The sequence below is a fragment of the Apteryx rowi genome, unplaced genomic scaffold (assembly GCF_003343035.1).
Source record: "Apteryx rowi isolate R43461 unplaced genomic scaffold, aptRow1 scaffold_868, whole genome shotgun sequence".
Classification (NCBI taxonomy): domain Eukaryota; kingdom Metazoa; phylum Chordata; class Aves; order Apterygiformes; family Apterygidae; genus Apteryx; species Apteryx rowi.
The window spans coordinates 181,381-209,056 of NW_020451169.1; the positions used below are offsets into that span (position 1 = coordinate 181,381).

General features: G+C 38.4%; 1 protein-coding gene across 1 annotated transcript in view; it reads right to left on the minus strand.

Annotated features, from left to right (window-relative positions):
* Positions 1 to 27,676, minus strand: part of CPNE4 (copine 4) — a 109,208-nt gene that overhangs the window by 6,746 nt on the left and 74,786 nt on the right. The window contains exons 9-11 of the mRNA XM_026090644.1: positions 26,308 to 26,441; positions 11,053 to 11,107; positions 748 to 799 (exon numbers count right to left, since the gene is read on the minus strand). Coding sequence (XP_025946429.1) covers positions 748 to 799; positions 11,053 to 11,107; positions 26,308 to 26,441 — 241 coding nt within the window. The remainder of the gene's footprint in view (positions 1 to 747; positions 800 to 11,052; positions 11,108 to 26,307; positions 26,442 to 27,676) is intronic.

The following is a 27,676-nucleotide window of genomic DNA, read 5'->3' on the forward strand; positions in this document are numbered from 1 at the left end:
TACAACATGTGTGGTGAATTGTGGCAGGAGATTCTAGAGAGTGAGCATCAGTCACTGGAGTACCTCACACATAGAAGACATAAGGCAAATCTGCTAAACAAATCTATCCTCTGACTACTGAGAATGAGTGACTGTCGCTAGAACACATCAGTATCTTATGCTGTGTTAAGACAGGCTCGCACTGGCATCCTGGCATTTGCTGCAATGCGTGCTTTCTTCTATCACAGCTGTCCTCAGCTGCTGCCCTGACTCTTTGGTGCTGGACATCACTGGACTGACTTGCAGCAGGCTACAGCTGCTTTAGGTCTTGCTAAATGACTGGCTCTGAAGAGAGGAGAGAGCGTCTTTGATCACAGGGATGCAAAGCCTGCCTTTGTGTGTCCTACCCTCCTTAGCTGCAAAACCTATGATGCTGCTGTAGCTGAAGACCAAATGTAGAAAAAATCTAGAAAAGATGGCTTCATTTTCAGAAGCACCTAGTAATTTGGGGAAGTGCAAGTGTTAAACAGCCAACTTAACATACTTTTAAAGGAATCTGTTTTTCAGAAAATAAATGTGTGGCACTTTCTAAGGTTTCTAAAGGTAAGTCTGACAGCTTGGAATCTGTCAAGTTTTGAAACTCTTGCCTGTTTTCTTAAAAAAAAAAAAAGCACTTTTAACAATATTCAGAGGATACTATAAGAAATACAACAGCATTCTGCATACAGAAAAACTACAGCAATCAGTCTGTCCTGAAATTAGTGTTACCTGCACATTCAGGGTTGTCTTCATTAAAATTGATTGCAAAATCATGAGAGACCTGCAGAGAAATGGAAAGGAGAAAAGATAACTTTAGTTCAGAAAAATTATTCCAAGTGGACTTGCAGTTAAATGTCCTCCACATTCTTTCTGTGTTAAACTAAAGAGATCTTTCATGTTTTCAGGCAATAAACATGAAATACAGTGCAAGCTGGAACTCCAGCAGAAGTGAAGTAACAAGACTGGAATCAAAGTTGCTAACAACAACAAGAAAAACAAGAAAAAAGCACATAAAGAAACACCTAAGTACATAAGAACACCCATAAATACAATGTCAGGACTGTTACCAATGCCATCCACAGAAGAGGATCTATATCTGAAGAGAGATTTAAATGCAAGCTTTCCCCAGCTTAAAAACTCAGGCTGCAGGAGAGCTGAAGGAGGTTACGTTGCAGCATTATAGAACTGTTGACAGCACAAACCCAGCCCCATTCTGAATCCTTCATTTACATGTGTGAACAGCCATGGGACCACTGGGTAAATAATTTGTTCTCCAAAGAGATCAAGAGTCATGTGAACCCATTATGAAATAATGCTGTAAGAAATGTAAGGAGTCTAAAGTGGTTAAGAAATTAGAGTAGGTTGGGGGGAAATTAATATGAAAAATACCTCATACTCAAAATTTTTCTCAAATTTAGTAAATATCCTATTCTCTCCCTCTCCAAATCCATCTGTAATAAAATAGCACAGAGCTGTTTCTAAGAGAAATGACTGTGAATGCAAAGAAGTCACTGATTTTCTAAGAAAACAGGTGTTGTTTCTTTAGGGGCTCGTGAAAAGAATACAACATTTCTATATGCATAAATAATGCAAGACAATGTAAGTCCTGGTTTCCAGGCTTCCTTTGTCTGTCCATCACTTAGAGGTCTGCAGCCACAACACAAATCTCTCAGAACTGGAAATTTCTTCAGAAGCTCTTTTCTGGTTTTCAGGTTTGTTCTTGCCTGCATTTCTTTCCAGCCTCTTTTTCTGCTCCTTTTTCTCATCACTGAGAAGGCTTGATTCTTTTTAATCTCCTCAGTTCTGAAGCCGTCTCTTAATTTTCCATTTCTCTTTAACTGTCTTGGATGAAGTGCAAATTTTGTTTTGCAATGCACAATGTATATATGCATGTATATATTTTGGTTTGCAAAAAGCAGATATGGCTGAGAGTGAAGTAAGCAATGGCAAAATTTAGTCATCTGCTGCAATAAAGCATTTGCATAAGGTAAAGTTGAATTCAGGTATGTCATCCCAGATTCATACGGGCATTTATACAGCTAACTACAATTCAATATCATTGAGAATTTATAGATCTCTGTAAGACCTTCAGAAGTGCCAGCAGCTGTAGACATATGGAAAGCAACTTGCTCCTGTACAATGGAACCTGGATTATTTGCAGGAAGAGATTTATTTGTTGGCTGGTATTTTATTTGCTAGTTTAGATGACTTCCATTTCTAGCACACAGACACAGGAATAGTAAACACTTTCTTATGCTGTTTGATAGGATTCGTTAAATCCAGCAAACTCAAATCAGTCTAACTCCCCACAAAGTGGGGGAGTTAGACTGACTCAAATAAGTCAGGTCTAGTCTCTACCCAGAACTAATCATAAGCTTAATAATCATCGATATATTTGTCCTGCGAGTGGCTCTTAAAGGATGCAATATAGAAGATGAGGTAGAAGAGTTAAGCTTCTGTAACAACTACAGGAATGCATCGACAATCCTGATCGCGTTGGCTGTGAAAGTCAAAATTCCACTGTAGGACTGCACTTGTTTACTATCACAGATACCAAATACATGATTACAGAGAAGCTTCTGTAAAGGCAAAGTAGTATAATTTGGCTCATTATACCCATAGAAAGTTTCCTGATAGAGAAATGGGGGAATAATCAGAATTTCCCCAGCATATGTCCATCTCTCTCACCACAGTCATGCCTACCTTTATTTATTAAAAGGTTAAATAAAGCAGGACTTCTACCATGATGCGAAAGGACTGAAGCAAAAACTCATTTTCATTCAGCCAGCTCAGCCCCATCCAGGAGTTTGGTATGTCTATACCAAGCATCAGGTCCCTCTTTCAAATGATTTTACATGGACCATTCAGGCTACCCTACTTGCCCATGGAAGATAATGCAGAAAGTCACTACATACGTTCCTCGCTGAGCAGGCACAGAAAAGCAGGGCTGTTAGATACGCTTCAGAGGTGCTCCAGAGCACTTCTGTTTGGCTGCTCTGGATGTCTCTGGGTTCATTTTGTCCAGCTGGTATCTGCCAGGCTCATGACTAGCTGCAGGCCAAAGGTAACTGCAGCTGTCAAGAATGGTTATGTGAATTTTCACTCACTGATGATTTTTATGTTGTTCAATAGCCTTTCTACTTCCTTCAGGCTTTCTGTCTTTTGTAYTAACTGCATCTCAAGAGCAAGAAGGATGGTGATGCATGTATATGTATTGCTGTCTGATTCTTCCAGAGATATGCCTCTTCAGTGATTTTATTTCTTTATTCCTAGTGCATTTGAAATTCTAACTAAAGGAATATCATAAATCTTTTCCAGAGCTATGAATACTGTATTTCAATTACACAATGCAAGCGTGGGCTGGATGCTTTTGTTGCTGTATCTGTTTGAGGACCACACTATACAAACAATTCATCTGGTTCAGAGCTGTGGCACCCAGGCTATTATTTCAGAAAAATGGAGGCTACAGATTGGGCCAATAAGGAAAGCCCAACTTTCGTAAGTGTGCACAATGATCAAAAAAAATAATAGTCTGAGCAACTGGTGCTATTCTCTTAAAGTGAATGAACTTCATAGGTTGTCATCCGTATTCACCAAGAACAGTGTTAAAATTTATCCTGAAGGCAGGACAGGAAACACAATGAACACAGAAGTATTTGGCTGTTTCCTATGCTCTCTGAACAATGTATCAGATTTTAAACAATATATAAGAATAATGTGAAAGACAGAAGTTCTTTGAGCAGCTCGGTGATGGTTCACAAACAGGAAATCACCACCCAACGCAAGCCAGTGGCAGATGTTTTTAAAGCAGTTTCTCTAAATGCTCAGAACTTGTTCCCCATTCAGATAAGTAAAACCAGTTGTGCTTCATCCTGTCCATGCAATGTCTCCCCTGTGGTGGCCAGAATTAAAGAGGGACCAAACCAGTGGAGACTTCAGGCACATGACATGTACTGAAGGCTTTACTAAACTTGGACTCCTACCCAGTAGGACTCCAGGTAAAGCCCAGCCTTGTCAAAAACTGCACTTGACTCTGAGCAGCCTTGGATCAAACATTCAATGCTTTGGTGTTCAAACCAGTGCAGTATAATGAGCCCCCCCCCCCTTCTTTTTAATTTAACATGCCAGGAGTTGCATGGCTGAAGGCAAACCACACTGATGCCAGAGGACCAAAAGCTGGTATACTAAATGACCTCTTTCTGATAAAGGACACAGCTCTCATGCACTCCCAGAAATGATAAGCTAATGAGGAAAAGGAGGGAGAAGTTTGAACATCTAGGATGCTGAAGACTGGGAAATCCTCAGGAGAAACATAACAAGACACTTGGCTGTTCAGACACCAGTTTGATAATACAATCTACTAGGGTTGTTTGTATGATGGAACAAATCAATAGATAATCTTGAGATACATTAACCCACACAAACACAGAATGATGCCTTACAGTAGTGCATGGCACAAAGCTTTCCAAAGAATTAGAGACTACGTTTTACAGAAATCTGCCTCACAATAAGGAATGTCATTGCAGAATTGCCATCGTGTTAAGGACCCTTGATTAAGTTTTGAATATGTAGGTTACCTTCTGCTCAGCCCTCCCCCTCTCTCTCAAAATCAATTCATAAAAGGAATGGAGAGAGAAATTCTGGAGTGCCAAAATGATGATTACATAACATTAGCCTGGCATTACTTAGGTTGCTGCCCAAAACACCACTCAAAGCCTCCAAGTAAGGACATCTACTTGCACTTAGTTATGTATTATTCTTTTCCCTCCAAGCTAAATGATTTAGCAGATACCATCCTGGATGGTGGATTATTAAAACACAGCTGTCAAGGAACTTCCTGTACCAGGAAAACATTATTTCTCAGGTAATTTCTTCAAGGATTTTAATGAGCAAAGTAAGTAGCTCTACTATACATCATGATGTCCATTGCAGCAATAGCATTTCTGAGGACAAATCAACTAAATAAACAGTCTATAATATTTTTGCTGAGGCAGTTCATAGTAAAATTTGTTTTTACTGTTGTACCCCACCTCCACTGCCTGTACATACACAGTGACAGGCACCTGCATACAGAAAGGCAGCTGTCCATCAAATTTGATGAAGTCCATACAGGAGTCATAACTACATCTCCAGATGTTTATGACCAGTTTATAGAAATGTCACCTTGATTTTGACATAGATAAGAATGTTTCCCTCATGTTGGGACCTAATGAAATTAATCTTCATAGCATGTCCCCTGCTAAAGAGCTTTCTAATCAAGGCTGACTGGAGTGTAGAATTTCCTAACTCATGAGAATTTTTGAGATTTCAAAAAAAAATCTTCTTGACTTAGTTAGAAACCTCAAAACACAAACAAAACCCCTACCTTAGAATCTGACAAATAATCAAAATACAAAAAAGCCTTATAGTAAATTGCTGGAATGTTTTCAGACTATAAAAGGCATTTTATTTAAGTGTCATCAAACATTATTCTGTTTTGCCCTTCACATTTTATTAAACCCTTTTTTACTCTAACTTAACTTCTACTTTTGAAACAATTAGCTGCTTTGACTCAGAACTCAGATGTTTTTCATTCATGTCACAAATGCTGAAATTAGATGCTTTACCTCTTCTGAAAATCAGTAGCACTTTTTTTCTTTTCTAGACTGTTAAACTCATTTAAACTAACGTCCCTGCTCTGAACAACTCCAGCTTTTCAGAAACCACTGTAGTGATGGTACTGGGACTACCTGACAAACAATCTGACAAATTCAGCCATGTTTAGGAATATACTGTCTTACTCATTCAAATACAGATTGTCAAAAATCCATGAACAATAGAGTACTGAAGGCACACAAGCGTAAATGCTGAGATGCGCAATGCTGAGCACTTATCTGTGAATAAATTAAACACTATTAAGCCACTGCCAGTCTGAAAATTAAACATGGAGTGCTTGCATATTTTGTAAAAGCTTAAGACACTAACAAATTTAAAGTACCATCGCTCAAAAGCTATTATTTTCAAAATGCTCATTAATCAAATAGTTTGGGACCTGGACAGCTTGTGTCTGGCTAAGACCATATTGTAGACATTTCTGCTTGGCAAAGCTTGCTCTGTTTTTTCTCCTTTGTAGTTGATTTTTGAGCATGCTGCTCAGCTTCCATGTCTATATCCAGGTCCCAGGGATAAGGTGAAAAATTCTGGCTTTTCACTTGGTCTGTTACATGACCTTTTACTGGTTCTTATTTCTAGGTTTGCACATATTTTTCCCCTCAAGCTCCCCAAAAGTGGGGGGATGACAAGGATCGCAGTATTTTTCAGGTACCTTACCTGTCTAGCAAACCAGACAGTGCYGGTTAGGGTCATAAAGGTGCTTGACAGTTTCTATAAATGCAGTGAGGTTCTCTCCAGTGACTCTTCCCAACATAAAACAGTGGACGAAGCTTTCATTAAAAAGCAGAAATAAGAAGAACTGTTTTAAAACAACCTGTAAGTTGTTTCTTACTTATTCGGGGTCTACATTTCTTCTTTAGGAAAGCACTCTTCATTATTGACAATGCAGCTGTCTTGGGTCTGACATAATTCTAATATTCTTTTCATTTTAACAGTAGGCTTTGTGGTGCTGTATGCTTTTGCAGGTGCTTTGAGTTCTGTCTGCTAATAAATCAGTGTGGTTAAGCTTTCTTTCCTTCTTTTCATTGTGACCTTTTGTAGCAGTGTCTGAATCCATATTATCTGCCACCTCTTCACTTTACATCAGACTTCTCAAATACTTCTTGTTGTAAAAACAAGTGATGAGTAGAAGACACTGTTGTGGAATAACCTGCATGTTCTGCAAGTTTGGCATGTTATAAACTCAGCTGGGGAATATTGTTCTCTGAAGTTTACTTAGATCAAGAAGCAGGGTTATATATTTGTCAGGCCTTGGGGAAAAAAACCTTATTGCTGAATACAAGATGAATGATCTCCAGAATTATAAGGAATGTTATATATGTCATATCTGGCTTCCTTCACTCCCACAGATTCCTTATGTCACTACAAAAACTGCTGTTTTTCTGCTAACAGCTGAAGTGTTTCATTTGGAGCTAAAATAAGGGGAAATGAAGTCAATGTAACATAGCAGTGTGCTCATGAAATGGAAATTCTGTAGAAAGTATATATAAAAACATGTTTTTAAAAGGGTTCACTCTCAAGAGACTGATGAAGAGCCTGTGGTGATAAATATTGCCATCGTTCTAAAGTGCTAATGTAAAATAGGGAAGGTATTCTTCCACAGAGAATAATAATTGGCATAACAAGCACTTCTCTCATCATAACATGTAGAAGAGCGTGAGGAGGCTGGAATCTCACAAAATGCACAGCTGGATGCTTCCTCCAGCACCCATCCCAGGCTAACAGCAGAAGCTCAATGGAGTATGAAACCAAGGAACTGGGTTGTTGTAACACCACAAAATGGACACCCTTCTCCCAAGTAACCTAATGCCCCTAGGAAACCTTGGCAAAAAAAATTTTGGAGGTTATGGCCAATCTGAAAACAGTGGCCTTCAGCTGGCCATAAGGAGTAATTGATCATGAAGTGGAGACTTGTTACCTATGATCCATGCTGAATAATGAGTTACAGGCCTCCTTTTTCTACAGCTTGTAACTGAGCATGATATAAATAAGATCTGAATGCATCCACTTACTTTGCTTACTGCTTTTATCAGACTGCCTTCCTCTGGTCCTCTCACTGTGTAATGGCCACACATAGGTTTGTAAGCTTTTATTTAGACTTTTATGGCAGTTATGCTGTTTTACAGTTGTGCAGAAGCTCTTATGATTCCTAAGAAACACTTGGCAGTGGGACTTATTTTTTCTACAGCTCTGGCAATTTGTTGTCTACTGGAAGAAATAAAAGATAGCAGCTGCTGGTGTGCAGAGAACAACGTGCTATGAGCAGGTTAGATCATCTAATTAGGACTGGAGGCTCAAAAGCAGGCACTCTGATTTAAAATGAAAAGCTGATTTATCCACATGATGGGGTCAGAACTTAGAAGTTCTCATAATTATTCTACCTAAATTTGTAATGTGTATTATTACAGTTATGACACTGCTGTCCTTTAATAAAACACAAGATAAGTGTGACTTGTAGTAACTTTGGCTGAAAGCATCAAAAAAACCCATTTGAATAGCATGATATCTTGCTATGATGTCTATAGTGTTAGTATATTCTTGCAGCAGAGAATAAGAAGTTAGGGGAGATAAGTCGGGAGCACTCTTTTCTGCATTCTTTGTTACTTTTAACCATATCCATTTCTTCACTGTTTCCTGTACATCTTGGCTAAATTCCACATCAAACATTAATCATTGTTAGTTTTAAATTAACTTGATGACACCAGTGTAGACTAAATTACTGAAGGATTTTCAGGTTTATTGGTCTTGACTTATTAATGCATTGTGTTGAGGCTGACTCCTCACTTTCTTAGAGGACATAGCTTTCAAATTAGAAATGCAGCCAAAGCCAAGCAGGGACTCTAAAAAGGTTTATACATTTTATGTAAGAAGAGAGCTACTTGTAGGGACTGTGTAGAATAACACAGGGATGGACTGAACAACAGCACAGATTACTATTATATCCTATTCCATTTCTAGCTGGATGTGCCCATGCTAGACACCAAGCTAATTACTTGTCCCTCATCTCATGCCCCTGCAGAGTGGTTCTTGTCTTCTTCAAAGTTTCATTACATTAGTTAGCTAATGTATATCATATCATTTTGACTTTCTCATTTTTTATGACAACTTTCCATGGGGGGGTTAAACATGTTATTCCAGCCCATACTTGTATTTCCATGGACTTTGTGACTTGTTTTGCTTATTCATACTTATGTAATCCACAAGCAAGTAAGTTCATCTTTGTAAGTTCAGCATTACTTTCCCTGAACTTCTCTACATGTGAAGGTCCTGATCCATCACTCTCTTGCCCTGAGAGGTTAGTAACCTACCAGCTCTTCAGGACAGCTCTTGCTATTGTGCAAGAGTCTTCATCCATGCCTTGACTACCAAGTGAGATCTCAGTGCAGATCTCTCACTTTCTTAGGAGTAACTGCTTAAAGAGTTATCAGGAAAAGTATCCAGATACCAGTTCTGCAAAAGCAGAAGATCGACTGGTGGTGGTGGACTGTAGAAATATCTGGTTACAAAGTCCCCCCTGAGTTGCTTTCCAGCCAGACGTGTCTTTCAGCTGACACCTGAGACACTCTGACTGTCAGGTGAAGAGGCTGTTGCAAAGGACTAACAAAATGCCTGTGTTGACAACGTGCTCATGTGACCTGAGGCATCAATGCCACCATCTGATTATTTTGGCTGAAAAAGAAGCAGTCTCATACTGTGAATTCTAATCTACTCCCATCACCAGCAAAGCAGTGAAGAGAGTGCAGTCAGCACAGAAACATCTTTCTTCAAGCATCCTTCAGGTAAGTACGCATCTCTGCAGCTGAAAGAATTGCAAGTTCCCCCATGCAATGATGGGCACTCCACGGCTGGTGGAACAGCTGGAACACCACCAGGGTCGCATCTTTGTTTAGGACACTCACAATAGCACCAATGACATTTTCAGTGATGGCCAGTATCAGGCATGAAAGACCAATCTCATTGTGATTTACATTCCAACTCACACAATCAACACTGCTATACAGTCACAGGCAGAGATGCACATGTTCATTGCAAAAGGATGGACATTTCAGAAGTAGCTAGTGTGCTCCACTAATGTGTCTGCTGGTAGAAACTGTTCAATATATTTATTCTCCAAAACACTCTTCCTTATATAACAGAGATGGTTATCAGCTGCTGCTGTTGGAACAGATGTACAATAGACACAGATATTCTGCATACATTTACCACATTAAAATCTATATCAAACTTCTGGAAGCTACTCTGATTTTGGAAAGCATTAACATTAGGGTTACTTTTCAGGAATAGAGCGCTGCAAAATGCTCTGTCAGGCACAGTCCACTTTCTCATAACAGCACCTGTTAGCTTAGAAGGCAATGTTGTTAAGAGAGGTGTTGACTTATCTTAGACACTCCTGTGCAAGACATATATCAAATGTGCTGTACATCACTATTGGATACTCATGAAGATATCAGGCATACAAGGCATAAGGACACACTGGTACGATTTTTTTTTCACCTGCTGATTCATGTTTCATAATGCACACACCATCCCCTTCTGTACAGAACTATTTTCACCTGGCCAGTGCTCAGCCCCCTACTGCAGTCAAAACTGTGAAAGGTGCAGACAACCCAAAGTAGGGGACTTGGGGATACTGGATGAGGTCTGCATGATCAGAAGTCCAATGCTGCTGTTTTTCAGACAGCATGACTTGCAGAATCTCTAACTAGTTTTAGGTTACTTATCTGTCCAGGACTACCATTCTGCCCACACTACTTCTGCATGTGCAACACAGGATTTGGATTTCTGTCTATTTCTCCTTACGCTTTCTCTGTTGCATGATCCTTCTTTTACTCCACTGTCTTCACTCCAGCACTACCAGAATGTATATTTATACTGTCCACAACTAGTTGCACCATCACTCTGGATCACTCTTGCTCTGTTTTGTTCTGTTCTTTTTTTATAAATATCACTTCTCTTCTGAAGTTGCCCACTGGGGCACAGAAATTTGCCACAGAGCAAAATTCTTCTCAGATCTTTATTTTCAAGAAGATGTTAAATCTCTTCATCATAAAGCATCAGGACTAGGCCACATACTGAACCATATCTTCCAAACATGTTCTGTCAAACTAGGGCTCACAAGGTTCAAAACATGTTTGACTAGTGTTGTTCAAAAATTCAGTTTTCCTCTTACTAGAGAACATCCACTAACAAAGGTTTGTCAGTTCCACTTAATGTTTTGGATGCAACACAAGTATTTTAGGTCTAATTTAGATTTCTAGTTTCAGTGAATTAGAAAACAAGCAGTAGGAACTGCTCCCCCTCCACAGCCTGAATTGAACAATTTCTTCCTTATTTTGTGCCTCATAAACCAAGGAAATGAGAAAATGTCATTTATGCACTTACTTTGTATTCTGGGGGTATCCTTGCCCCAAATCCAAAGGCTGGGAACATTTTATCACTGGAAAAGAATAAAAAAAGAAGAAATTCTACAGAAAAATGCATTGTGTTACACTAAACATTTACTCCTCTTTAAGCATCAAAACTTCATTGCAACAAAAATGCAACGAAGTGCAACAGCATAGAAAAGGCTTTTAAGTCAAGAGTATTACACAGCAGACTGGACTGTAGCAGGAGGGGTTTGTGCTGACCAGATGGAGGAGTGATATGGGAGATTTTTCAGGTGAACCCCTAATATTCTGGGGAAGTTAAAAGTATTTGGAGAATATCTAAGAATCAAGATACCTTGCACTTCTCTCACAACTGCAATAACAGGTCCATGTTATCTCTTCTTTTGCACTACCCGGCTGCAGAGTGAGGGTGAGTTGTCTTATTTTAGGAGTTATTTTAGATAGGTACTGTCTGTGACAACAGACTTATTTTTATGAATAAGGATGTGCTCCCCCAGCTCAGAACAATGGGTTTAGTGAAGAGATGACTGTGAGATTAAAAGTTTTTTCCAAATTTGGGTTATTACAGCTGTGCAGGTTCCAAAGAGATTTTCTAAAACATTAGAAAAGGGGCAGTTTCACCCCCAGCAACCTGCAGGTTCCATAACGCTTTCCACCTGTAACATTAGTAGCCCCACAAAAACATGAGACTATTTTCAATTAGGTATACCTTGACTGATAACCTAGCAAATGTTGTGGCATTGTCAATTTGCTTTCAAACACTACAGTGAGGTTGTTTCACCTCAATTTGATCTTTAGGGACAAAAGTTCCTGATTCAGAGGACCTGGAAACTTCAGGGCTGTTAATACTCTTTCAGAAATGCATTAATATCTCATACAGCCCACATGCTGACAAGCTGCCTCTTCCCAGGTGGCAATGTGGAAAACGACAAGCTGTAAGGAATGTCTCGTCCTTGAGTCAGCAAAGCACTTGATCACACACTTGAGGTTAACAATTCACCCAAACATACGCTTAACTCTAAACAGATCCTGAAGCCCCACTAAAGTCACTGAACTGTACTCCGGTACTCTGATGAATCAAATCCCTTGAAGGTTTATCTGATTCTGCATACAGGGTTTCATGGTCCTTGGAAAAGTTGAATTCCTATTACCATTTCTGGCACTTTCAAAAATTTCCAAGAGAGAGCAGCAGTTTCAATTGACTCTGCATAGGTCAAGTCATTTCCACTCCAAGTATTAAGCGAATAACTCACTTCTCCAGACATACTCAAGAAAGATAACAGCATCCATTCGAACTGCCAGGTTAGTCTGCCTGGCATATGCTGTGAAAAGCACTGTAACATTTCTGATACGAGATAAAGAAAAATGGAAGGGTTTAAAACAAATCAGAAACAAGCCTTGAAGCTAGCAGCTGCAACCATGGGATGGAGAAATACTCACCTTGCCCAGATCACTGGGAAACAGTGATCATTCCTATTTGATGGCTTAGCTCTCACTTCTGTTAAGAAATGTAGTTGCTGCATATATCTTGGGAGTGCAATACCATGTACCATATGTTACACTGTGGGGCCATGGATCTTGGAAAGTAGGGCGAACATCATTTGCATGGTAATGAAACATTTTTTTCCAAGAGGTGTCAGAAACAAAGTAGCTACTGACATTTTATGCTAACCACCTGCTGATAGCCTTCTCTTTGATTGAACACTCCTGGAAGTGGGGAAGCCCTTACAACTAGACACAGATTAGAATCAGGCACACTCTTAAAGGGCAAGAAATAGGAAGCCACTAGAAACAACCTGAGTGGCAAAAAAATCTTGTTTTACATCAACAGTTAAGCATGGTTGGATTAGAGAATCAAATCCTGTGGAGCTGCAATTTAGTTGATTTTGAGAGAGAGAAAAAAAAGATTAAAAAAGAAACTTAGGTAAAACATAACAGTCTAAGTCTAATAAAGCAATCCCTAAAGCTGACATTGGCAGCAATTACTCAATCTGGGAGATGCCTAAACCCATGTGGTACCTGCACTTTGGATGGCAATATTTCTTGAGTGTAAACAAGCGTAGGCACTCTCGTGTTTGCACCTCCATCTTCTGTTTTGCTGCGATTCAGAGACAGCAGCAAGTGATACCTCTGGCAGCCTGCTCTCTTAGGAAGGAAAAGAGAAGACCTGGATTTTCCTTCTGGTGGCGAGACTCCCACGTTCCCAGCTACACAGTGGCACAAGCCCCCACAGGAACCTACCCAGAATATGTTATCACCATGTGGTTGGGACACCTGCCGCGATGTCTGAGTCTCCCATATCTCCTTTTTTTTGAGCAAGTGCCAGGTACTGCTACAACTGACTTGTGAGAGAGTAAACCTTGGTCATGTACATATGCACTCTCAAGACGGGTTTTCACAAGGTTATTTTTAGGAGGGGAGAAGCACATGAACTCTAGAGAGGATGGAGAACCTGGGGTCTACTCCTGTGCTTAGTACTCTCTCTCACCTCACTCTAGGCAACCCAACACGCAGTGGAGTTTGCTCCTTGGAAAGCTCCTCACTTTCCAGAATTTAGGTACATGCATCTGCACTCTGACTAAATCTGCTGAGATCAAGCAATTAACTTTTAGGAGCTCCCACAGCTTGATCTTTAAGGTAAGAAGGCAACTTTCTGATCATCGCTTATCACATCCATTGCATAAAAAAGATCATCATATCATTCCCTGACTAAACTTCAAAATTCGTGACCGACTTTCAGAATAAAATCCAACTTTGATGTAAATAATACTTTCCATCCTATCAAACAAAACAAAGTGTTTAGTTAATATAAAGGATACACTCTGCAGTAAGTACAAAAGTGTTTAGTTAATATAAAGGATACATGCTGCAGTAAGTACACTGCTAAGTAAGTTTAACTGCTTAGTGACATTTTACAAAGTAAACTTCTCTAGCCTTCCCATACACACCTCATTTCATCACACGGGTTAAAAAACAGCAGCTCAGCCTGCTACCCTCATTCTGCTTATTCTGCACTATTAAGACATTGCAAGGAAACAGTGACCTAGCAGGCAGCCACGGATTCTCTCTCTTTCAATAGATCCCTTCTGGCATAAAGGCATGACAGAGTTACTCTACCAGACCCTGAGCTATCACAGCAGCTCGAAGCAGAAAGCAGAGCAGCTTCCCAGCTTCTCGAAGTTATGCCAAGGGTGAGGCCATCAGGGACTGAGATGATCAGAAAATGAGAAGATGACTTCGTCTTGCCTGAAGTATAAACCGTATGCATCAGAGGCTCCAGCTCTGTCTCCTAACCTGGTATTTCAGGAGGAAAATGATCTGTTGTAATGATTTTTCTTTTCTTCCTTTCTAATTTAAACTCACTCAAAGGACTGCAAATGAGAACCAGATTTATTTTCCTTTGTGTTGCTTGTTCAGACATTTAGGCTACATTTATATAGAAAATAAAATGGGCCTGGGACCCTGGCTGAAGCACTGGGATGCAACTATACACATGGTCTAATTGTCAGCGCTCTCTCTGGCCTCGTGCTGGCCCATATCGACCAGCATCTCGTAGCCAGTTTCCACAAACAGTGCAGGGGCAGCTCTGCCTGAGATGGCTCCCAAATGGTAGTTCAGATGTCACYACTTTATGTTAGGAGGAAGAAAATTCAGATACGAGGGCATGGGCATGTCCTCAGCCTCAAGCCAAATAAAGATCTTTGGCTTGTTTTATTTAGATGCAGCCAGAGTCCTGGGCACATAGAAGTAAACTGCCAGCACCATTCTGCTGGAAGGAGATTTTTAAAGGGACAGGAGAGCAAAGTGAAAACAGAAAAGGAAGGTGGCACTATAAAACCTAAATCTTGCAAACTCAAGTAAGAAAAAGAGGATCTTGACTTGGCAGAATCATTACAAAATTACTCTGTCACATTTACTTCACATTTTGGGTAGTTTTCTGTTTTATACAGAGTTCCATTGAAACTTAAAACTAGGCATAATTTTCAAAAAGCTGAAGTACTTGACATCAAGATGACTGAAAGCAGAAGTATCAATTAGCCTTGACAGGGATTGCACCTTTTGGAAATTTATCTGAAAAACTTATTTGAATAGCACAGTTGTTGAGTTTTATACCAGGTTATATAAGGGCCGTGAGTAGGCAAGCAAGCATAGAAGTATATGACTTTTGGTCCTTTTTTCTGCCAAACAGATGTATATTGCTAAAAGATATGAAAGACTAACTGAGCAGATCTGGACTATACTCTAAAGGTAAAATCAGGGATAAAGGTTCAGGTTCATCGTACATACTGACAGATATAAATTAATGCACACAGAAAGGGATTGTCAGGACTCAAAGACTGCAGTCTTCTAAACAGAAATATAACCATTTAGAGAAAAGTCCTTGAGTAACAGCACTACTTTAATGTAATGCATACCAGAAAATAAATTCTGAAAATATCCCGTATTTTCCTTTTGGAACAATGCTCAGTTTTAGTCACCCACCTCTCCAACTACCTAGCAGAAACAGGGAAAGCACAAAGACAAATCAATATATTAATAGGGGCATAGAGGAAAGAAATTTCTGTGAGTTGTACTGCACAGACAGGAGAAGAGATGAACAGAGGAAATAGTATAGTTTTATAAGTTAGTAAGTGTTACAGAGAATGGTACCTTTTTCTGTTTCGCTAGTAAATCTAGCATTACTGGAAGGTAGGATATACATTTAAAATAAAGATAAAGAGATAAAACAAAGAACACTTAAAAACCATGTTTTATTAACCATTGGTGCCCCCTGACATATGGTATCATTGCACCTTGGAGTTCAGCTATTTTCTGAGAAGGATTTGGTATTCCCAGTAACAAGGAGAATTCACATGAAACCTGAGTGAAACCTGAGTTTCTCCTGGGTGAAATTATTCTATAATCAGACATTAGAGAATCTATTACAACTTCCTCTGAAGCTGTTGGCATAGACGGTGCTGGAGACCCTGAGCTAGACATTCATCAGATTGGCCAACACCTCTATCCACAAAGGAAAACAATATCTGCCAGGACTAGTGTCTCTGAAAATTAGTTCCTTTTTTAAATCTAAATTGGAACTCTTACTTCCTAATTGTAGGGAGTGAATGTTGGAAAAAAATGTCCTAACTCATTCAATATACCACTTAAATGTTCTGTAAGATGAACTTCTGGCTAACCACTTGCACAGAATTCCTATTACTGGTGTTTGTGAAAGCCCTTTGGCAGCTGTTCAGCACAGTGGTTACAGATGTGCTCAGCTTTAAGCTCTGAGGCCAATACAACAATTTGGAGGGACCTTACTGAACTGACCTTGGTGAGCCTCAGAATGAAAATCTCACTTTATGCTGGCGCAACATATTTGCAGCAGCAGTACTAACAATGAAGTGCTCTTATGGCGGTGGGGGGGGAGAAACACTAAAAACTCATCTTTTGTTTCAAGTGACCAAGAATCTCAAATTTACAGCTCCTGGAATCCTTGCAAGGAGTATATCTGATTAGAATCCTTGGATATGAAACTGTCACTTGTAATTTTGGCTCTGGGTGAGATCAGAATCACCAGGAACGTATTTTTTAAGTACGAGGCTGGACGGAGCAAAATCAATTACTGTGCCTTTCATTTTCCATTCCAGTCTTAAAAGAAGAAACTGTGAATCTTTGTTCTACATACTTGTCCCATGATTCCTCCTCATAGACCATGTTCTTCTCTGAGGGACCGCTACGTCACAACATATTCAGGGCAGGGCAGTGCCTGGTTAGATATAACCACATCTCTGGTTTTGGCAGGGTTATTCTGTGTTTAATCAAACCTCTGCTGCACATAACAGAACCTGCAATCCAGTCCACAATGCACAGTGATTTTTAACGCAGCAGCAGGAACAAATTGATTACCATACATCTTTGTAACAAAAGAGAGCTGAGAGCATGTAAATCAATAGTAAACCACTGCAACAGCTACATTGTTTGGTCTATCACAGACAGAGATGCTACAAAATCATGTTTAAAATCCTGATATTAAAAATCATTTGCATCTTTAATTACAGCTCTTAGTCACCTTAAGGGAGCTGGAATTTGCTGAATACAGAGAAACAGAYATAGCCATGTAATTGGGCTTCAAGAATATGAGGACAATGCCTGTCTCACCTGCAAGAGAAATAATTAATGAAGTAGGGGAATACAAATTCCCTGAAGTTAATCACTGAAAAGCATCAGCTCATGAAATAACTAACAAAGCTGAGTCCAGGTACAATAGATTTAAACTTCCCCTTGTTAACATTCAGAGAATCGCAAAAGAAGCTCTGCAGGGCAAAAATAGCAAATGAACTCAGAAATTCCTAGACTGGGGAAAAGTAAATACCTACAGAAAAAAAGTCATCACAGTCTGAGGGAGAAGTAAATGAAATGGCAGAGAGATACATCACTTGCTAGAAGGATAGCCTAGTAAAATGGCATACTCGGGAAGGTGAGACCAAAATGTCAAGCTTCCTTGCTGGATGATAAATAAATTGCAATGACCTGATTTATATCCACAGAAATGACCCAATTCAGTAAAATGTATCTTGAAAAAGAAATGGGATTTCATAACTGGGAATAAATTAGGGAAGAGGATGCTGCAAGAGGCTACAGTGAGTTATATTTAACTTCTCAAATCCAGGCAGTTCAGACAGTCCTATGAATTTTATGGGGTTGTAAGTATGTCCCTGTAGCTTCCAAAAGCTTACCTCTAAAGTGAATTGGCAGAACTGTGGGGTTGCATATGGAAAACTGTACCATAACTAAAAAGGTCATTCTCACACAGATTGTAATCTTGAAAGTTTAAAACTAGACATGACTTGAAAATGGTATTGTACCCTTCAGGCTGAATTCCATCACCTACCATACAGATCTTAAAAAAAAACAGAACAAAGAGAGGGAAGCATTTCCTTCTTGAAACACAAGTGTAGCTTTCAAGTTTCAGGGTGTATTGCACTAAGAAAGCACAAGAACAAAGGCTTTGCTACATATGCACAGAATTTTGTCCTTTTCTATGAACTGTACTGGAAAGGATTGGTCAGAGGCTTTCCCTGCAAATATTTTCTGTCAGAAGAACACAGACTGAACTATGGGTTTACTAGGGTTGTGTTAGCACACATATGCAGGTAGGTACTGGGAGAAATTTCTTATTAAGTGCTTTCAAGATGCAAATGAGATTTCTAGGATGAGCAGGATAAAACTGCTATAGACATCTTATTGTGGTTTAATGGAGTCAAATGAGCTGTTTATATAATTTTACCAAAATCAAAATGACATTCAGTCAAAATAAAGAACATTATCAAAAAAAGTTACAGCAAAATTATAAGTGAAATGTACTGATGACTAAGCACTCAGCTAGCCATCATCAAGTATGCAGGAGGAAATGGGCTAAAACTCTCTGCTAAACTGCTGGCTCAGAATCTCTGATCAAGGTTAATTTCACAATAAATGTGTACAATTCAGAAATAAAATTCTTGTAATAGGTCTACTGAAACAGCATTATTTCAACAGTAAGGCTGTTGATTTATTTCCAGAAACTCTAAATATATTTCTCCATCATGACAGACAGATAAAAACAAAGAAGATTTTGGTTCATTTGAACAAAGGATGCTACCCACAGAACTGTGAAGGGAACAGTAGGAATTAAGTGGCAGACAACTCTACATAATTCAGAAGGATTGCCTGGCTTTAACTGAGAGTAACGTGGCCCACAAATACTCTGTTAAGGCCTCCTTAGGCGAAAGGTTTCCACTTTCTGTAAAGGAGGAAACTTGCATGAGAAGATTTAGAAAATGGTGTTCATTGATGGACTGATGGGTTTCCAAATGGGAATAACTTGCAGCTCAGCTACATGCTAGTGTAATGAAGTGGATGGTTAAAACAGGTATCTCCTTTATCTATACTTATTTATTTATGCAAATAACCAATAACAGCACTAGGCAGTCTACTCTGCTAGTAGTCTATTCTGATAGTCTGCTATTTCATATGTAACTTGTGGGGTTTTGCACTTCAGGTCATTCTCTTCAGAAAGAAATGCTGACAGAGAAATTGCATAGACAACGGCACCAGTCTGCATAGTCCTGGCCAAGCATAAATCACTAGCACAATCTCTCCTTCCTCAGAGGAGATTTCAAGATGACTTGAAAGATAGTAAGGATTGCACAGAAAAGCCCTGAAGAAGTTTGACAGACAGCAGCAAAGGTCTCTGAGAAGCACATGGAGGAAGAAATTGTTTTGATAAGAAACTTGGAAGGAACAGTTCATGACTGACAGACTGACACGGGAAGGGAGCTTCAGAAAGAGGAGGCAGTACAAAGAAGACACAAAGATGAAAACTTGGTGAGGGAAAAAGCAGAGTTGTAAGAACTGACAGTATCTGACTAGATAAAGGGCACCAGCATATATACACACAGAAGAAACTGTTACAAAGTCACTATGCCGACACAGTGGTTGTATTGGACTGATTCTCTTATACTAATTCTGGGGGTGAAAAGTAGTGGTTGTAGAAACTCCTGTGTAGCAGCAATCAGCAAACACAGGCTCTGCAAAGGCAAACCCTAAATGCATGTATGACTGTAGATGTCCAGTTGTGCCAGCCTAGGTCCTCAGCAGTTAAATCCAAGGATTTTCCATCCAGTTTGATGATTAGAAGTATTAGTAATTCCATTCCACCAATGTAGTTCCAGTACTGGCTTATCAAAACACTTCAGAATGTGTTTAACCCCACCTAAACTAATGCTTAATGCTAAACATAAGCTACAAATTTTACTGTATAGATTACTGGTTTTCTATTTTTTGTTTTATTTCTATGTAAATTTGGTCCTATTAAACCACTAAATAAAATTATTCATGCCTTTTCCCACGTTTTTTAAACTTGTTTAGATATGCTAATCAGCTTTTTTGCTTAACAGCCTCCAGAAAGATTGTTTCTGTAATTAAAGTGATAGAAATATGCTTAATAATTAAACATATTTTTATTTATTGATCTACATGGGTCAATTAAATTTTAACATCTATAGATCTACGTAGGGATTTTATGAAAAATTCAGTGTTGCATATAGTGCCAGTTATTCTAGGCCTCATTCTTTGTCCCCAGTTTTAATGAATTACTATCATAACCAAAGGAAGATTCTGCTTTTCCCCTTGCCTCTGCCAAAGTTACCTTAAGGTATTTAATTCAGATCCCTCCAGTCAAGGTAATTCAGGTTCTTCATCCACAAACCCAGACATAAAGCAGCTTCAGGATGAATGACCTGTTAAGTAATTCTTAGGGATAAGAAGAGGCTCTGATTAAAAACAAGACTACAAGGTCTAAACTCTGGAAACTCTTTTCCTTTTAAAGCCTCAATCCCTTTCTCCTTTCATTCCTTCCCTTCTTAAGTTTCAAGTGCGTTTTATTGTGTGAGGGAAGGAAGGTTTTGTACAGGGTTTTTAATCAGAGTGAATGCACTCACTCAGGCCTAAAATACTGAAGAAAAATGATTAACTAGGAATTTTTGCATTTAGTCAGCTACTGCTGTAATTCATTGATTGCAGAATCTAATGTCGAAACTCAGACTGACTTCAAGATTTTCATCTCTTGTGGAATGTGGCCCAGTTTTTTAATTTTCACTATAAACATTTAGACCTCTAAGCATAAATCATTTCTGTGCTTTGCAGGGAATAATGTATTCTTTGCTCACTAGTGGCCTTTGGGGAGGCAGCTAGATGTGTGTTTTATACAAGCAGTTTATTTTTTAACATACAGATCTCAGTGTGAACATCAGCTTTAAGGAGCTCCTTAATATTTAGAGTTAAGGAGGTTATATCTATAAATCAAAAAGGACATTAGTTTCAGGAAACAGATATAATTCACCTTCTGTGTGTTTCAAGGGTTCTTGGAAATAAAAAAAATATCTGTAGTACTTTTTAAGAGTGAACAGACATGTAGATTTTAAGTAATTTAGAATTAATTTTTGAAATAGATTTTCAATACAAATAAAATGAGGATCAATTTTATGACATCATTTTACAAAATTACATGGTAGAACCCATGGAATCATGAGTAGAATGCATAGCTCACAATGGGGATAACCCAGCTAGAATGGGAAGTTCCACAAACATCTAATGCAACAAATATTTAAAGAATTTGAAAAATTACATCTAACCCTTGTCTTGTTCAAGGTATGAATATTGATTTGATGACACAATAGCCAATTCTCACGTAAGTCTGTGAGCCCTTTTTATTAATTCAGAAGGTAATTATGAATGTATGTACAAATATAAAACTGTGTAAAAATCATAAAGAGAATCCATGTATATGGTGGAAACTGAACAGTTTAAGACTTTGGCGTAGGGTGAACAATTAACAGCGAGTTCGAATTCAGTAAAACTCTTAACTCTGTCTTAGTGCCTTCTATATTTTGTATAACTCTTCAGTGTTTGCTTGAGTCAGACTGAATTCACTGGGATTAGATAATAAACTCTAGTGTCTTGCTGAATCAGGACAGAGGTTTTAAGGCAAACATAAATATTTAATGTAATATAATGAGATTCTTAATAAGCAGGAGAGAAAGGAAAAATACTAACTGCAGAAATCAGATTTCAAACACAGGATCAGATTTCCAAGTCCAGCAACAGGCTTCACTCACAGTATCATCATTAAAACCTGTAACAGTGTACAATCATTTATGAATCACCTTTCAGCAGTGTGTGCATGTAGCAGCACTTATTTTTACAAACAAGCTCTTTTCAGCCCTGTTCCAGCCCATTTTCCTTTGCCAGAGACAGCTATCACTACAGAATGAAAGATGAGCTACACTCGTGGCTAGTCGGTTCTGTTCCAGCACTGGTAAAACAAATCATTAAGATCAAGCAGCCAGCCTTTCTAATAAACTGTGTGTACTATTGTTATTGTGACATATGGCTTTGATCTGCAGAGAGGGAAGCTATAAAAACCAGAAAAGAGAAATCAACTTTTTTACTACATGGTTAAGTGCTAACCATACATGTGATATATAAGTATGCATATATATATATATATATGTGCATACCTATATATTTGTATATATGCATGTAAAACTCTAGGTGTGTGTATATATATATATGCCTTATACATGGCATAAATACATATATAGTATACCTAATATATAAAATATATGATATATACAATAATATATAATAGAAAATAACAATGTAGTATATAATATATAGCTATATTTCTATATCTATCTATATATAAGATATTTATACACACACACACGTTTCTATAGGCAAATATCTCTAGGTTACTCATATGAGAGATTCACAACACGCCTGCCCCTATCCTGGGAAAAGTGCCTGTTTTATCTACAGATAGTACCTTTCTCAAATGTTTCCAGATCATGGTACTGAGAAGAGACTTGCCAGTGTGCCCGTGCATATGTTGAGGGTGCATCACAGTGCTGCCTGGGTGCTGGCTCTCGCCTACACGAGGCAGCCGTGGTGTGCTCTGGGGCTGCAGGCCTGCTCTCCCCTGTCACCCCGACTGCATATCCTCCTGCAGAGCCCGGCGGCTCCCACTGGCCCACCTGCCTCAGTTTCCTTTCAATGGGCACCAGGAGATGTGAAGGGGAAGGATGAAGCAGAGAAAAGTCAGGCCCTGACTTGCGGCCAGATCCCAGATTCCCCAGTGTAGCAACAGGCTCCCCTGGCTAAGGGAGAAGTGTTTCCCACGCTGAAGAGGGGGCAGGTGCATGATACAAAGCAAAAGTATTTGGGGAACTGTTGCCATGGAGAGCAGATGATTCTAAAATTAGTAGTACATAATGTACAGAGATTCGTGGCTTTCATGACATAAGACTCTGGTTCAAAGGCCTGACTTTTTAACAGCTGAATGATTTTGTCGTACTAGATGTCTGGGTATTCTGCCTCCACCAACAGGATCTTTCAAAGGTGACTATTGCCTAACCTCTGAAAATTGTGTTCCCTTGAAAGGGTCTCCACTGGGCTCCAAAATAAAGAGGTGGCCAACACCATTATTCAGTGCTGGTGAATATTAGAAAGAAAGTCCTAAGCCAGCCACAGCATCCAAAGAGCTAGCTATAACCTCACCTGCCTTATGTGCGGTGAGACTTGGTAACTCATTGTTCGGACCATCTAGGGGGAATATACGCACATTTGGTGGTGATCGAGTAAACAGATATTACAAAATCCTGGGTAGGCTTATAATGCTGGCAGTCAGCAACCACTTGTTTTGACTTCCGACCCAGAGAACTCAATACTAAAATCACGGAGGTAGAGAATAAATGTGGAATGACACTGAAGCAATTCCTCTTAGTATTTAACGTTTTGGTAGGCAATGATTTTTCATCATTTTCATCTGTTTCTCTATGGACAAAAAAGGTTAAATAGACTTGGCCAATTTCAAGGTAAAATCATGTCAGTGACTCTTCAAGAAAGCTTGTGAAAATGTTCAAATAGAAATGTATATTTCTCATTTATTGCTTTATTAGGCTGTCTTTAAGCATTCATGAATAATTTAGCTTAAAATAAATTTTTCTCAATGGAGCTGTCTACTTATGTTACCCAACAGTTTCAGTAATAAGCTTTTAATGTGTTTCTCCATTTCCAGTATTTCCAAATACATTTAAAAGCCTAATTTCTTAAAACTAATGAATGTTACTCCTTCCTTTATGCATCATTGCTACTGTTGCTTGGCCACGGATTATATCACGTACAATTTTTATCTTCTCTCATGACAAATGTTGCCATAACCTGAAACAGTTCCACTATACAAAAAGTATTAAGTCTTTTGTACAGGTGAAGAGCTCTTCCATTTTTCATGCCATTATCAGAATGGCCTATTCCTGCAGGATTGCAGCATTTTTACAATCAGGTTAATAATCAAAGACTATTTCTCATTCTCTGAATGCTGCTGATGAAAGAATGAACCTTATTCTTTCACGTTTAACTATGCAGAACAGTGCTATTCATTTAACTGTTTCAGGAATCTCTGAAGCATACAGATAAATGGGCTTTTGCATGAACAGGGAATATTCCACTGTATCAAGGGACGTGAGGCCACACTTAATCTGGAGCATTAATTACTTAGGGATCCCTTATGTTAGGCTGATATGTATAGAAACCTAGATTATGAGAAGATTTGGCTTGATCAACTAAACTAACTAGAGCATACAAAAGAAAATTTTGCTTTTTCAGTGTGCTATATATCCATTACTTGTCAACCAGATTTCTCCCAAATTACAAATAACTTCAGTCAATTGATTGTTTCTAATTACAGAGGTATTTTAAATAACTTTTTATTACAAGTATAAAAAGGAGTCTTTTGGTACATATATCTATCAAAAGCACTTAGTATTCAACCACTGTGGTACTGGAATACAAAAAGCATTGCAAACAATAGACTTGACTTTATTCAACTCAATTTTTTAAACTAAATTTGAAACTCATTTTTTTAATGTAAATACAGAAGACTTGCTTATGTATGGAGTAGGTCATATATGCTCATATGTCTCAAGGCTGCAACTGAACACAGAATGAACTCCTATGTTGAACTTGAAGATTATTCTGAGAGTATTCTGAGGTTTGCTCTTCTTCTTAATTTTTTTTCTTCCTTAGAGAAATTATTTTATGTTTTCATTTCCAGTTTGCTGGATTCAGTACATGCAAGTATAAAGCAAAGGTCTCCACCTGACATTTCCATCAGAAAGCATTGACCATATTGAATTGACTTGTGTATGGGAATGCATTTACAGTGTCACAACTTGAGAGCGTGCACAGGTCAAATACAAGCCAGAAAGGTGATATTTCCCAGGGAAAAGAAATTCTGGGTTTTGTTCAGCCCTAGTCCATACCTCACACAACCTCTGCTGTGCTGATTAGCAGTAATAGGCATTTTTTGTAGTGCAACAGAACTGAATGATGCTGATGATTTAATTTAAAAAATTACTGGCCAGTATTTTTCATACTGATTGGAATAAGCTATATTGCAAAAAGAATCATTTGTAATAAATAACGAGGGGTTGTGCCACTTAACTATTTCATTTTCTTAACAAATATACGCTAAGTGATAAAATCAAACAATCTGTGTGCATAAACTAGCCCTTACATTTTAGTTCTTTTCCTGTTTTGAAGCCCACTGAATTATTGTTAATAATTATTATATTACTGGATAATCACTGACAAATAATCAAATCATTTATAATAAAATATTAATTTTCTCAGATTCATTGACTAAGTTTGACCATCAAATTCTTAGAGAAATTGTATTAGCACAGTATTTTCATCATTATTCTTTGAGAAGACATTTCATTACCATGCAGATGGAAGTGCTTCTGAGCAGGCTAATTGGTATATGTGGCATGTAACATGCAAACCATGGTTATTAAGTCCCTCCATAATTTATGCAGAAAGCATAATTCAAATTGGACTGGCAATACCACTGTTTTTTTAGAACCACTGATTTTTTTTTTCCAGATCTGGCATTTACATATAGCAAAGTGGTGGGTGGATGTCTATTGTATCTGCAAAGATACTATGTATCACCAACAAAGAAAGAACATTTAAAGGAAATGCACTCAGTAATTAGATTAATAATGGGCAATTAATTTGACAGAGGCAGGCAGCCTATTTGAAAGCAACAGAAGTACATAACGTAATCAAAGCATATTTGGCCCAATTACTTGCATTTGTTTATTTATTTTAAGGCATGTTGTGCGCACATACTATCAATGTCTTTTAATACTTATTTCAGAAGAGACCATAATGTTTAACAGACCAGAACACCAAAAAGACCACACATTTACTTCTAAGAATAGAGATGGCCAGCAAGCAGTTTAGGCAATTAACATACTCTGTTTCAAATAGAAAAACTTGGGAACACTTTTCTGTAGCATGAAACAGAACCATATTGTCAAGTATATCAAAAAGGAGGCTGGCAGCATCTGCCAAACAGACTGCAAGTGCAATATGAATGAAAAATTCATGCAAACATGCAATTTCAGCAGGTGGTAACAGACCTAAAACTTAACACACACATCAGGAAAACAGGCAAGAACCAGGCCTTTCATTACCCTGAAGCTAATCTAAACCCACTAGCCCTCTCAACAGTGTGTCAAGGTACAGAAATCTTCCTGATGTGCTCTCATTTCTCTTAAGTGATTAAACATGGAGCTACTGCAGACGACAGCAGGTAGTCATTGATTTCACACCGTTAAAACACCTTCTAAAGACAATTCTTTTAGCAAATGTGGTTATTTACCTGTCATAGTCTTGGCAAATCTCGCCAACAGCTACCAACGCCTTCAAGTATTCATTGGGTTGATAGGGGTGAATGTAGTGCAGGGAGCAGCTGTTCCTAGGGTCACCATTTGACGCAGTGAAATCTATAGCTACCTGCAAAAGAAGAAAAGTCAGTGTGCTGTGCAGCTGCTCTGGGCAGTTGCATACCCCCACACACCACTTATCTTTACCAGAAACACTTTTCTGAAGATACTGCAACGTTAAAGCAAAGGTCATTCTGCAGTGTACTCCCTCAAATTTAACTTGGGATGGTACTGATAAATTTGTCTAAAATTAAATGACAGCTTATAAAAAAAGACTTAATAAAACTAAGATGGCATAATTAGGAAAAAATTAACTGCATAATTATTCCATGTGGAGAATTATGTTGTAATAAAAATGAATCAAATTAACTATCTCTAAGTTCTCACACTTAATTAAATTATTCCAACTCAGGTGATGTTCAAGACATAAAGGCTGTGTAGTAAAAATGTCCCTACAGAGTTAAAAACCCTACTAAAAATATAAATTAAAATTCCAGTTAGGTATATATCTTAGCTATTTTAAAGCTTGTTATACCTGTAGTAATAGTAGTAAATACTCCCCATCTAGTGTTTTTATATTCAAAGCATATTCTAAGCATTAAATAATTAAACTTTCCAATTTCATAGGTGGTAGGAAGCTTAAAGGTGAGCTGTAGGGTAAAAATAAAGCTCGAGTCCTGCGCAGACTTTTGTCCTCAAAAGGCTTGCAGAAGGTCAGGGGAAGAATTCAACACAAAAGAAAATTTTAATGAATCTTTTTACAATTCATTTTCCCTTCCTGAAATTCTCTTTGTACTTCTCACTGAAGATACACTCATGCAGGCAGCTTTCTGGGATATCACAGGTGTGGATCGCATGCGCTGGAAAGCCCTTGCCAGGACTCATGATGCTGCTTTCTAGGAATTGCTAAAAGGAGCAACATGAAACCCAAGGTGTCTCATAAAAGGGAACAAAGCTATTTACAAACTTTCTTATGATTTTGACCAATGACCACTGCCTCCAAAAAATATTATACCTTGATCTTCAACAGATAAAAATGCACAGGGTTCAATTTTCAGTTTTACTCTGCAGTTCACATACAAGGAAGGGCCTTGCTGAAGGCTGCAAAAACAACTTAGAAAGTCCTGGCTTGCCTCTGCAAATGTGCAACTTCCCCAGCTAGAGTCTCTGCTTGGCACAGGGATAAATATTTTACACAGCTAAACATTTTCCCTAGCCCATGAAACCTTATTAGAAGAGAGCTAAATATAGTTTGTATTAGCTATTTAGTTCTCTCAGATTATTTCAAGATTAAATAATGGGAAG